Raw genomic sequence first — 14,245 nt, 5'->3', positions numbered from 1 at the left:
GAGTACACGGGGAGACTGAGCACGCACCCCTGAGGGGCCCCTGTGTTGACGATGTGTTGTTACCTACCCTCACCACCTGGAGGTGGCTCGTCAAGAAGTCCAGGATCAAGTTGCAGAGGGAGGTGTTTAGTCCCAGGGACCTTAGCTTATTGATGAGCTTTGAGGGCACTATGGTGTTGAACGCTGAGCTGTAGTCAATAACAGTATTCTCACATAGGTGTTCCTTTTGTTCCGGTTGGGAAAAGGCAGTGAGGAGTGCAATAGAGATGTCAATGGGACTCACCTGATTAAATAATAAAGGATAAAAACAAGTAGTTTAGTTTAGATATTGTCATATTTTCTTCATCTCTAAATCTCTCTTTCAATATGAATTTATTTGATACTTCTCTCTTCCAGGTGGTCCTCCACCCGACCCCTAACAGCCCCAAAGCCTCAGAGCTCCATAAGATGGCCATCACTAAGGCCTGCCCCGACCAGAATCTTCAGATCAAACTGGCCATCCGCATGGACAAACCGCAGAACATGAAGCATTCTGGGTAAGCATGGACAAGCTGCAGATCTGATCTGTACAACTCTTAGAAAGTTTCCCATGGAATGCTCTGCAAATTATTGAGGACCATAATCATAAATATTGTATGACATTGACATACCATTCAGACCACCATCAGGTGTTGGAATTCATTGAGACAATCTATATGAATTATCTTGTGTTTCTGTAGATACACTATAATATTATAGTTGCAGCACATGACTAGATGTCTTATGACCATTCAGCCTGCCTGTTGAGGGCCCTTTTGTCCTTGTCTGTTTCACCTTTGGGGAGCAACAAAGCCTCTAGCTTAAAGGCCAAAGTGAATCATTCTCGCTGTGTCAACTCAGGGTCATCCAGTCTGCATGAAACATCATTGTCATCCCTAATGGAAACCACATACATTTCACATGTGATCTATTGTGAAGTTAATGTGATAACATGTGACAACATGTAAAGCAACATGTGATAACATGAAACTACACATGTCAAATGTAAGGTGAAATTCTGTCTTTTTCTGTAAGAGATATTATAAACAGTGATTAGATCAGCCTCTCCTTTCCACGTAGGAGGGCATACAGTCTTGTCTATACATTTAGTGTGGGCTAAACCTGGCCATTCTGCTGCTGTTGCTACAACACAGGAAACAATATTAGCCAATTCTCATACCAATGCCATGTAATAAACTTTAACATTGTTTTCTGGAAGGTATTTGTGGGCTTTTGGGAAAAACGTCTGGAAGCGATGGAAGAAGCGTTTCTTTGTCCTGGTGCAGGTAGGTACATAATCAGCCTCTGAAATATCAGGTCTGCTCAATTGAAAGGTTATTCAAATTAGTACACCACCAACACCTTAAGAAACATGTGCCTGAAGCAGTGGCGGATTTAGGTATAGGTGACATTGGCAGTCGCCCAGGGCGACAACTTGCAGGGGGCGGCACCCGCACAAAAAACATTGTAATGGTAGCTGGAGGTAGGGGGAGCGGGGGAATCTATCAAATAGCGCACCTCTAACTTTGTACAGTACTAATGAAATTAGTAAATCAGTCACACTACGAAATGCTACCAAATAAACCATAATTCATTCATAATACTGTGAATATATAGTTTCAGGCATGTTGTTTCTTTTTGTTTGTGTGAAGTCGTTAAGAATAATATTAAACCAGTCTGCACACCACCAAGGTGAATTGGTTTAGTCTTGACTCTCCGTTTAAGGGGTGGGGTGGGGGGGGGGTGCCGAACTGCCACTGGGAAGGGATGGTTTCCACACAAATATAATACCTTTTTAAAGAAGCTCATACTTGAAAAGTCACGACTGATCCTGTAATGTTCCTCAGCACATGAAGGGTATGACGTGTCTGTCCTCTCTGGTGCAGGTGAGCCAGTACACCTTTGCCATGTGCAGCTACAGAGAGAAGAAGTCTGAGCCACAGGAGCTGCTACAGTTGGATGGTTACACTGTGGATTACACTGACCCCCAGCCAGGTACATACAGTTGAGGTTGGAAGTTTACATACACCTTAGCCAAATATATTTAAACTCAGTTTTTCACAAATCCTGTCATTTGATCCTAGTAAAATTTCCCTATCTTTGGTCAGTTAGGAACACCACCTAATTTTAAGAATGTGAAATGTCAGAATAGTAGTAGAGGGAATGATTTATTTCAGCTTTTATTTCTTTCATCACATTCCCAGTGGGTCAGAAGTTTACATTCACTCAATTAGTATTTGGAAGCATTGCCTTTAAATTGTTTAACTTGGGTCAAACTTTTCGGGTAGCCTTCCACAAGCTCCCACAATAAGTTGGGTGAATTTTGGGCCATTCCTCCTGACAGAGCTGGTGTAACTGAGTCAGGTTTGTAGGCCTCCTTGCTAGCACACGCTTTTTAAATTCTGCCCACACATTTTCTATAAGTTTGAGGTCAGGGCTTTGTGATGGCCACTCCAATACCTTGACTTTGTTGTCCTTAAGCCATTTTGCCACAACTTTGGAAGCATGCTTGGGGTCATTGTCCATATGGAAGACCCATTTGCGACCAAGCTTTAACTTCCTGACTGATGTCTTGAGATGTTGCTTCAATATATCCACGTAATTTTCCTCCTCATTATGTCATCTATTTTCTGAAGTGCACCAATCCCTCCTGCAGCAAAGCACCCCCACAACATGATGCTGCCACCCCCGTGCTTCACGGATGGGATGGTGTTCTTTGGCTTGCAAGCCTCCCCCTTTTTCCTCCAAACATAACGATGGTCATTATGGTCAAACAGTTATTTTTTTGTTTCATCAGACCAGAGGACATTTCTCCAAAAAGTATGATCTTTGTCCTCATGTGCAGTTGCAAACTGTAGTCTGTTTTTTTTATGGCTAATTTGGAGCAGTGGCTTCTTCCTTGCTGAGCGGCCTTTCAGGTTATATCGATATAGGACTCGTTTTACTGTGGATATAGATAATCTTGTACCTGTTTCCGCCAGCATCAGAACACGTCTTCTTCCTGAGCGGTATGACGGCTGCGTGGTCCCATGGTGTTTATACTTGCATACTATTGTTTGTACAGATGAACGTGGTAACTTCAGGCGTTTGGATATTGCTCCCAAGGTTGAACCAAACCAATTTTTTGGAGGTCTTGGCTGATTTCATTTGATTTTCCCATTATGTCAAGCAATGAGGCACTGAGTTTGAAGGTAGGCCTTCAAATTCATCCACAGGTACACCTCCGATTGACTCAAATTATGTCAATTAGCCTATCAGAAGCTTCTAAAGCCATGACATCCTTTTCTGGAATTTTCCAAGCTGTTTAAAGGCACAGTCAACTTAGTGTATGTAAACTTCTGACCCCCTGGAATTGTGATCCATGGAATTATTGTGTGTATTAAGTGAAATAATCTGTCTGTTAACAATTGTTGGAAAAATGACTTGTGTCATGCACAAAGTAGATGTCCTTACCGACTTGCCAAAACTATAGGTTGTTTACAAGAAATTTGTGGAGTGATTGGAAAACGAGTTTTAATGACCATCCAAAGTGTATGTAAACTTCAGACTTTACCTGTATATACACACACGCACACAAGCACAAATGGATGCATGCGCACACATACACTTATGAACACACACACATACACACACACAACTTGTCCCTGAACCCTCTTCTCTGTCTCTAGGTCTGGATGGTGGGAGGACCTTCTTCAACGCAGTGAAGGAGGGCGACACTGTGATCTTTGCTAGTGATGACGAGCAAGACCGCATCCTGTGGGTCCAGGCCATGTACCGGGCCACCGGTCAGTCCCACAAGCCCGTGCCCCCCACCCAGGTCCAGAAACTCAACTCCAAGGGGGGCGCAGCTGCACAGATGGATGCGCCCATCTCCCAGTTCTGTGAGTAAACTAATACAAAACCTCACCATCAGATCAACCAATCAGAAGGCAGTGTCAGGTTTCATCCCCCCAATCCCGTGACAGCTCTCATCCATAACATTTCACCACGCCATGCGTCTCTCCCCACGCCACACTGCAGGCACATACTGTAAGTGTTACACGTTGCTCTGTGGAACTAACAGTAACACACAGCCACGCACACGCACACACACACGCACGTAGGCACGCCACCCTCGTTGCTGTATCACACAGAGTCCCTGGCATCCTTCGGGCCTCCACTCATCATCACCAACCAGTCACACTTGACATGTTTAAAGGTGCAACTTCACATAATGTTTTTCCCCCTACAGTCTCTCTCTCTCTCTCTCTCTCTCTCTCTCTCCCTCTCTCTCTCCCTCTCTCTCTCTCTCTCTCTCTCCCTCTCTCTCTCTCTCTCTCTCTCTCTCTCTCTCTCTCTCTCTCTCTCTCTCTCTCTCTCTCTCCCTCTCCCTCCCTCCCTCCCTCTCTCTCTCTCTCTCTCTCTCTCTCGCTCTCTCTCTCTCTCTCTCTCTCTCTCTCTCTCTCTCTCTCTCTCTCCCTCCCTCTCTCTCTCTCTCTCTCTCTCTCTCTCTCTCTCTCTCTCTCTCTCTCTCCCTCCCTCCCTCCCTCTCTCTCTCTCTCTCTCTCTCTCTCTCTCTCTCTCTCTCTCTCTCTCTCTCTCTCTCTCTCTCTCTCTCTCTCTCTCTCTCTCTCTCTCTCTCTCTCTCTCTCTCTCTCCCTCTCTCTCTCTCTCCCTCTCGCTGCCTCTCTCTCTCTCTCTCTCTCTCTAAACAGCAACAAAGCTGACAAACTAAAGAGAGAAAGACTAAATGACGCCCGATGAGGTAGAATCTAGATTCAACCACCAAAAAGATGATTAGGCCATGAATCGGTATTTTATAAGAATTCCCATTAGCTGTTGCAAAAGCAGCAGCTACTCATCCTGGGGTCCACACAAAACATTAAACAAAATACAGAATGACTTAATTCAGAACATCAATAGACAAGAACAGCTCAAGGACAGAACTACATTAAAAAAAAAATAAAGGCACACGTAGCCTACCTATCAATGCAAACACTCAAACTATCTAGGTCAGACTTTAGCCTTTTGAATCCTCTTGAAGCTTTAAAAATCTTTTTATAACATTTTGAGATAACCGTGGTACTTACTGTAAGTGTTATTTTTATGATACTGCTAAGGAGTCAGGGAGTATTGCATAATCACCCCAGACCCCAGCCTTCTGTATGGTAGAAAACAACAGCTGTTGGTTTTCTGAGTTCTTGCTCACCCTGGCCCTGTCTCGGTCTAACCACTGCTCTGTCAGTCTTCTCTGTAGTGTTAAACATTCCTCTACGTGTTACTCTACTTGCACCTTTAAGCAACCTACCTACCTATCCCCACTGGTCCTATACTGGTCAGACCTATCCCCACTGGTCCTATACTGGTCAGACCTATCCCCACTGGTCAGATACTGATCAGACCTATCCCCACTGGTCCTATACTGGTCAGACCTATCCTCACTGGTCCTATACTGGTCAGACTTATCCCCACTGGTCAGATACTGGTCAGACCTATCCCCACTGGTCCTATACTGGTCAGACCTATCCTCACTGGTCCTATACTGGTCAAACCTATCCTCACTGGTCCTATACTGGTCAGACCTATCCCCACTGCTCAGATACTGGTCAGACCTATTCCCACTAGTCAGATACTGGTCAGACCAATCCCCACTGGTCCTATACTGGTCAGACCTATCCTCACTGGTCCTATACTGGTCAAACCTATCCTCACTGGTCCTATACTGGTCAGACTTATCCCCACTGGTCAGATACTGGTCAGACCTATTCCCACTAGTCAGATACTGGTCAGACCAATCCCCACTGGTCCTATACTGGTCAGACCTATCCTCACTGGTCCTATACTGGTCAAACCTATCCTCACTGGTCCTATACTGGTCAGACTTATCCCCACTGGTCAGATACTGGTCAGACCTATTCCCACTAGTCAGATACTGGTCAGACCTATCCCCACTGGGCATATACTGGTCAGACCTATCCCCACTGGTCAGATACTGATCAGACCTATCCCCACTGGTCAGATACTGGTCAGACCTATCCCCACTAGTCATATACTGATCAGACCTATCCCCAATGGTCATATACTGGTCAGACCTATCCCCACTGCTCAGATACTGGTCAGACCTATCCCCACTGGTCAGATACTGGTCAGACCTATCCCCACTGGTCATATACTGGTCAGAACTATCCCCACTGGTCCTATACTGGTCAGACTTACCCCACTAGTCAGATACTGGTCAGACCTATTCCCACTAGTCAGATACTGGTCAGACCTATCCCCACTGGTCAGATACTGGTCAGACCTATCCCGACTGGTCATATACTGGTCAGACCTATTCCCACTAGTCAGATACTGGTCAGACCTATCCCCACTGGTCAGATACTGGTCAGACCTATTCCCACTAGTTAGATACTGGTCAGACCTATCCCCACTGGCCATATACTGGTCGGACCTATCCCCACTGGTCCTATACTGGTCAGACCTATCCCCACTGGCCATAAACTGGTCAGACCTATCCCCACTAGTCTTATACTGGTCAGACCTATCCCCACTGGTCCTATACTGGTCAGAACTACCCCCACTGGTCAGATACTGGTCAGACCTATTCCCACTGGTCATATACTGGTCAGACCTATTCCCACTGGTCATATACTGGTCAGACCTATCCCCACTGGTCCTATACTGGTCAGAACTATCCCCGCTGGTCATATACTGGTCAGACCTATCCCCACTGGTCATATACTGGTCAGACCTATTCCCACTGGTCCTATACTGGTCAGAACTATCCCCGCTGGTCATATACTGATCAGACCTATCCCCACTGGTCCTATACTGGTCAGACCTATCCTCACTGGTCCTATACTGGTCAGACTTATCCCCACTGGTCAGATACTGGTCAGACCTATCCCCACTGGTCCTATACTGGTCAGACCTATCCTCACTGGTCCTATACTGGTCAAACCTATCCTCACTGGTCCTATACTGGTCAGACCTATCCCCACTGCTCAGATACTGGTCAGACCTATTCCCACTGGTCATATACTGGTCAGACCTATCCCCACTGGTCCTATACTGGTCAGAACTATCCCCGCTGGTCATATACTGGTCAGACCTATCCCCACTGGTCATATACTGGTCAGACCTATTCCCACTGGTCCTATACTGGTCAGAACTATCCCCGCTGGTCATATACTGGTCAGACCTATTCCCACTGGTCATATACTGGTCAGACCTATCCCCACTGGTCAGATACTGGTCAGACCTATACCCACTGGTCCTATACTGGTCAGACCTATCCCCCAGGTCAGATGCTGCTCAGACCTATCCCCAGTGGTCAGATACTGGTCAGATCTATCCCCACTGGTTCTATACTGGTCAGACCTATCCCCACTGGTCAGATGTTGCTCAGACCTATCCCCACTGGTCCTATACTGGTCAGACCAATCCCCACTGGTCAGATGCTGGTCAGACCAATTCCCACTGGTTCCTATACTGGTCAGACCTATCCCCACTGGTCCTATACTGGTCAGACCTATCCCCACTGGCCATATACTGGTCAGACCTATCCCCACTGGCCATATACTGGTCAGACCTATCCCCACTGGTTATATACTGGTCAGATCAATCCCCACTGGTCCTATACTGGTCAGACCTATCCCCACTGGTCAGACACTGTACAGTAGCAATATAAAGGTAAGACTACAGAAATACACTGAGTGTACAAAACATTGTGCTCTTTCCATGACATAGACTGACTAGGTGAATCCAGGTGAAAGCTATGATCCCTTATTGATGTTGCTTGTTAAATTAATTTCAGTCAGTGTAGATGAGGGGGCAGAGACAGGTTAAAGAAGGATTTCTTAGGCTTGAGACAATTGAGACATGGATTGTGTATGTGTATCATTCAGAGCGTGAATTGTCAGGACAAAAGATTTAAGTGCCTTTGAACTGGGTTTGGTAGTAGGTGCCAGGTACACCGGTTCATGTCAAAAGCTGCAATGTTGCTGGGTTTTCACACTCAACAGTTTCCCATGTGTATCAAGAATGGCCCACCACCCATCCAACCACCCATCCCATCCAACCAAATTGACACAACTGTGGGACGCATTTGAGTCAAAATGGGCCAGCATCGCTGTGGAACGCTTTCAACACCTTGTTGAGTCCATGCCCTGACGAATTGAGGCTGTTCTGAGGGCAAAAGGGGTGCAACTCAATATTTGGAGGGTGTTCTTTTTTTTAAATTTTTTTATTTTACCCCTTTTTTTTTCTCCCCAATTTCGTGGTATCCAATTGTTGTAGTATCTTGTCTCATTGCTACAACTTCCGTACGGGCTCGGGAGAGGCGAAGACTGAATGTCATGCGTCCTCCGATACACAACCCAACCAGCCGTACTGCTTCTTAACACAGCGCGCATCCAACCCGGAAGCACCAATGTGTCGGAGGCTAGTGTCGGTGAGTGCACCTGGCAACCTTGGCTAGCACGCACTGCGCCCGGCCCGCCACAAGAGTCGCTGGTGCGCGATGAGACAAGGAGATCCCTACCGACCAATCCCTCCCTAACCCGGACGACGCTAGGCCAATTGTGCGTCACCCCACGGACCTCCCGGTCGCGGCCGGTTACAACAGAGCCTGGGCGCGAACCCAGGGACTCTGATGGCACAGCTGGCGCTGCAGTACAACGCCCTTAACCACTGCGCCACCCGGGAGGCCTTGGAGGGTGTTCTTAATGTTTTGTTCACTCAGTGTATGTCGTAATACGCTTAGGTTGTTGTTGTTTTACATGATAGATCTAATTTACATTTCATAAACACACTGAAACCTGAACAGGTTTAACTTAACTTGGAAAATTAACACACATTCTGTTATTTTACAACACTAAAGAACTCACCTTTTAAAACCAGACTGAATGCTGTGCTCACCATTGTTTCAATAAGGTGAGTGCAGTGTTCAGTCTGGTTAACCAGGCTAACTACTAAAGATAATGTATTTTGGTGTGCATCTTTCCTTCAACTCCTTTAGTTATTTTAAGGATTGCTCTAATGCCCAAACCGTTTTCGTTACAGTCAATGGGTTGTAGAAAAAGCCCAAACCGTTTTCGTTACAGTCAATGGGTTGTAGAAAAAGCCCAAACCGTTTTCGTTACAGTCAATGGGTTGTAGAAAAAGCCCAAACCGTTTTTGTTACAGTCAATGGGTTGTAGAAAAAGCTTTTTTCCCTCCTTATAATATTGGCATTTTTATAACCGGAAAACAATTAAATAATAAAAACATCCATATAGGTTTTTATACTGGAATTGCACTGTTTAGGTAAGACAAAAATACTGTTTTTTTATTTAAAGATAATCTATGTTTTTAATGAATTACTCTTCATCTATAGCACATTGAAATAAGTAGCTCTAGTTTTCAACAGTTTTCATAAATATAATCTATAAATATACATTTTCTGTGGTCTCCATTGGTTTCTTTGTCCAGTATGTGATTGTTATTGTGGTTAGATGGTTACCTCCTCTATATAAGACCAGCCATACTGATGCCATTCAATGCCCCCTCACAGTGGCACAGACCTCCTTCCTCTACCGCCCTCCTCTCTGAAACATTGTGCCACACCATGCGTACATGTTTCACCCCACCCTGGTGGTCTTGAATGGCACAGTGGCCATAACATACACAACACATTACTCACCTCTCTCTCTCTCTCGCTCTCTCTCTCTCTCTCTCTCTCTCTCTCTCTCTGTCTCTCTCTCTCTCTGTCTCTCTCTCTCTCTCTCTCTCTCTCACTCTCTCTCTTTCTCTGTCTCTCTCTGTGTCTCTCTCTCCTCTGAACTTTGCTGCAAATTATTTGTCTGATTCTAGAATGCAATGACAGTTCTGGAGCATTGGTTTGGAATGATAGGAAAGTAGTCTTTCTAAAGGAGAACTTACAGGCTAACTGCAAGTCATTACCAGACGACATCACCTTGCTTTCAGTGGACTCCGATATTCATATCCATATAAGAATAAACTATTCTGATAAAGTGATAACATAAGATGGATATGTCAGGTCTATTGCTATTGAGTTAGCCATATTATGTTATTACTCTACATCCATTTTTCCTCATAGATTCATAAGAGGATACTGGCATCATTTACATATCATCATCTTAGAACTAGTAGGTGGTGTTGGACTGCTGGAGCCGGTAAGTGTATGGGCTAGTGCTCCTCTACACTCTTAGAGAAAAGGTGCTATCTAGAACTTAAATGGATTCTTCAGCTGTCCCAATAGGATAACTCTTTGAATAACCCTTTTTGGTTCCAGGATGAACCCTTTTGAGTTCCATTTAGAACCGTTTCCGCAGAGAGTTCTACTTGGAACCCAAAATAGTTCTACCTGGAACCAAAAAGGGTTCTACGAGAAACCAAAAATGGTTCTTCTTTGGGGACAGCCGAATAACCATTTTGGAACCCTTTTTTCCAGTAGTTAGTATAAGCTGGAGAAAGCAAAGTGAATCTATCATATTGTGATGGTAATGTATAATATATGTTAGAGGTAGTACTGTGAATAAGATAGAACTAGATCAGAACTAGATCAGAATCCAGACTAATTCAACTGCAGCAGAGTGATGAGAACCCTTAACTACTTCTCTCTATCTCTTCTCTTCTCAATCTTCTCTTGATCTTCTCTCTCTCTCTCTCTTTCTTTTATTTATATATCTCAATCAATCTTTCTTTCTTTCACTCTTCCTCTGTATACTTTTCACTCTACATCGGTCTCTTTCTCTTCTTCTCTCTTTCCCTTTCTCTTTCTTTCTTTCTTTCTTTCTTTCTTTCTTTCTTTCTTTCTTTCTTTTTTTCTTTCTTTCTCTATTCTCTCTCTCACATTCTCTCACTCTCTTTCTGTTCTCTCACTTTCTCGCTCTCTTTATCTTTCTTTCTCTCTCTCTCTCCCATGTTGGTACAGGTTGTTGTTTTTTGAGTTGTGTTTTTCTTCCTCATGCTTTGCTTGTTACCCCTCTTTAGTATTGCAGCTGCTAGGTCAGGGCAGATCTCGTGTTTGCTCTCCTCCAGCCTTGTTGCTAGTCTTTATGTTATTCTGGTTTGTCCCTTCTTACCCCGCTGTCTTCTAGCTGGACTTAAGGGTAAGTGCTTCCCTGTAGCCGGCACAGCTCAGATAATCCCTGACGATTATCTGACAAATGCAACGTGCTTTCTCTCCTCTTTCCCTATCCTCCTCCTCCCCCTCTTAAGTCTCCTCGCTTCATGTCTTTAGACATTAGTAGATAATGTCTTTTTAAGTATGATTTCTTCTCAAATTGAAGTTTTAAGTACCTATTAGCTTACATTCTTGACAGTTTAAGGTGCATGTATTTGATTCTTAGGCTTATAATTTGGCTCAGTAATGATTCTACTTTATATGATGGTTATTATTATGATTTTTTTTGCATAATTGCCTTCTCTCCTTAATCTTATTGGTGTTCAAGGACCCCTCAGAGTAAAGCATAGAGATCGCCCAATGTGGCATGGTGCCATCAGAAAATAAAATTCCACAAAATGGCTGCTAGTTGTGACTCCATCAACAGTAATGTAAATTCAATACATTTTTCAAATATATTTGCGTTTCAGAGAGCAGTAGTGGACAGTCCCATTTTTTCCTAACAGAACTTCAGGGCTTGTAATCAAGCTTGTTTTGTTATAGAAAAAGCTTTTCACAACATGAGCAAATGATTGAACATTTCCATATTGTTAAAACCATTTTTCAAAGAGTAGAGCAGTTGCAAAGCTATGACGTTGGACATTTTGGTTGAGATTAGTTTGGACCCTTTTAGCAGGGTAACCTGATTCCTCTATACTAACATGGGTCATGCTTTACTATCTAGGGCTCAATTGTTTTTAGTTATTTTCTTTAGTGCTCTATTCACGAGAGTTGGCAAATATGCACGCGGAGTATTCTGAATGCCAATCACAAGGAGTAGCCATTGCCACCCCTTCCCAAACAATACTCTGGATGAACCCCCTTAGTAGATGGGCCTGTAGACAGCAGCTATTCCCCCATAGTAGCACCTTTAGCAGGGAACAGATCTAATTTTGCTTTCTTTTGATTGCCCTTTGATTGCCTGAATTGGGGAACACCTTTGTTATGTATAATTCCGTTGAAGGAATTACAGGATTTTAATATTTTTTCCCCCTGCCATCTCCAAAAGAATGATCTGGTTTTTGCATCTGTCGGCTTGATGCTAACCTATGTACCTGCATCAAATTGTATTGCTACTCTGTTAGAGATACTCCAGTAGTTGGTATGCCTGTTGGTTGTGCTCTATAAAGATCATGAATACACTGCAACATACTCAAGTATTGTCAACTTGCAAATGCCAAGAGAAAAACGAATGCCCCAAAAAATGGAATCGAAATGTTGAAAATAGATCTGCAGATGCATGACTTAACATTTTGAAAGCACAATGACAAGTCAAACTGTTCTATTTTGTCAGTCAGTATTTATTAATTACAGTATTTGCTTATGTTCAGTATGGAAAAACAATCCAGTCTTTTGAATCAATCATCTTGTCTTTAGATCTTGTCTTTAGATGATGACGCCATCAACTCACAAAATATGATAATGTCCCCCTATAGTCCATTCAGTCTATTATTCCAAAATCAAACTCCATTTTCTCATTTAAAACAAACAGAAGAGATATTCCCCACCCCCTTCCTCCCGCCCACCTTCAAGCATTTTCTATCACACATCGCACCTTCACTCTGCCCTTATCGCAAACTTTCTCTCACCCTCACCCTCACCCTTCCCTGCCCCTGTAACTCTCCCACCCCTTCTACTATCACCTCCTCTTCCACTTTCCTGGTAGTCTGATTGTCCCTCATCTATTTTTCTCCCTTTGTCTCAGACATTCTCTCAGTCCCTTTCTTTCTTTCTTTCCTCCTCTCTCTCTCTCTCTCTCTCTCTCTCTCTCTCTCTCTCTCTCTCTCTCTCTCTCTCTCTCTCTCTCTCTCTCTCTCTCTCTCTCTTTTCACCCTCTGTTTCCTCTTACTCCATTCATCCCACTCTCACACCCTTCACTTTTGAACTCTATCTCCCCCTACAATTTTTTTTTTCTTCTATCACATCTATAATTTCTTCCATGTCTCTCACCTCGCTCTCACCCCTCTCTCACCCCGGCTTTCACCCCTCTCGCCCTTTTAACTTGTGGTAGGGACTTTTTATTCAGTTCCTAGAGAAACCAGGGATACATATTATTTTGGTCTAGTCCACTCATTTAAAAGATTAAGAAACAAAACATCTCCTAATTTTAGACTATAGAAGCCATTGAACCTATAGCTATCCTATCCTCAGCCGTGGCACTCCATCCTCCTTGTATCTCTCCCTTTCTATGAACATGGGACTGACAGATGTCACTTGAGTTGACAGTTAGTGATGCTATAGTAACCCTCCTCCCAGCCAAGCCCACTCCCTTATCCACACGCTCCGCCCCCCTCACGTCATCCTCACTCCTTTCAGTGTCACACAATTGGACATAGCATCTGTCACTCACCCACCCTGAGGAGAACATGAACATCAACCCCACTCGTCTCTATATTGAGTACCCCTCTTCATGCACACCTCATCTCATCACTGATCGAGATCTGACTATTTATATTATGTATCTCTGGGAAATGGGAGCAATATGTAGGTCTGTCTCATTTTTGATCAGGCACTGGTGATGTTCTGCTTTTAGGCTTCTCATCAATGACTGTATTATTCTAGTCATTGTCATGTCAGACAGAATACATATTGTTATTTCAGAAGGTCATACATGCTAGTGTCTCCTGTACTTTCTTATGGTTCTCTGTCCTCAACTTATACACTACAGTTTAAAGTACATTTAACAATCATACAACACTAATCAAATACCGTCAAAACATGGGCACTCGTTACTCGACCAGCTCCCAGAATGCATTTGTAAGAAGATAAGCAGTTCCTTAGACGCTAGTGTGTCCGCTACCCAACCTTTATGAAACCTTTCTTCCCTGTAGAATAGAAAACACTCTCTCCTCTTACAGTTTTTAATCGACTAGCCTTCATCCTTAAACCAGAGCTATTTGTTAATCTCAATAATTTAAGAAATCACTCTGTTCTCTGATTTCTGTTTTTGTTTTTCAGCACACGACCCATCATTGGTCAGGAACTGAGTGACATTCACCAATCATTCTCGAATGGCAGAATCTATTGAATACACATTACAAATGAGATTTGCATCCTATTCAATTTAACCCACAACTTCCT

General features: G+C 43.7%; 1 protein-coding gene across 15 annotated transcripts in view; it reads left to right on the top strand.

Moving 5' to 3' along the window:
- The window catches only part of LOC110528345 (calcium-dependent secretion activator 1), a 177,138-nt gene that overhangs the window by 131,858 nt on the left and 31,035 nt on the right, over positions 1-14,245 (top strand). For 11 of the 15 annotated variants that reach the window (XM_036983924.1, XM_036983938.1, XM_036983934.1 and 8 more), the window contains exons 8-12: positions 397-536; positions 1,238-1,304; positions 1,905-2,013; positions 3,687-3,899; positions 11,100-11,111. In XM_036983924.1, the coding sequence (XP_036839819.1) occupies positions 397-536; positions 1,238-1,304; positions 1,905-2,013; positions 3,687-3,899; positions 11,100-11,111 (541 nt within the window). The remainder of the gene's footprint in view (positions 1-396; positions 537-1,237; positions 1,305-1,904; positions 2,014-3,686; positions 3,900-11,099; positions 11,112-14,245) is intronic. The other 4 variants (XM_036983939.1, XM_036983937.1, XM_036983931.1 and 1 more) reach the window with 1 other exon arrangement.

The sequence above is a fragment of the Oncorhynchus mykiss genome, chromosome 7, assembly GCF_013265735.2.
Source record: "Oncorhynchus mykiss isolate Arlee chromosome 7, USDA_OmykA_1.1, whole genome shotgun sequence".
Lineage (NCBI taxonomy): Eukaryota > Metazoa > Chordata > Actinopteri > Salmoniformes > Salmonidae > Oncorhynchus > Oncorhynchus mykiss.
The sequence above is the reverse complement of the archived record's forward strand: the minus strand, read 5'-3'. Positions and strand labels throughout refer to the sequence as shown.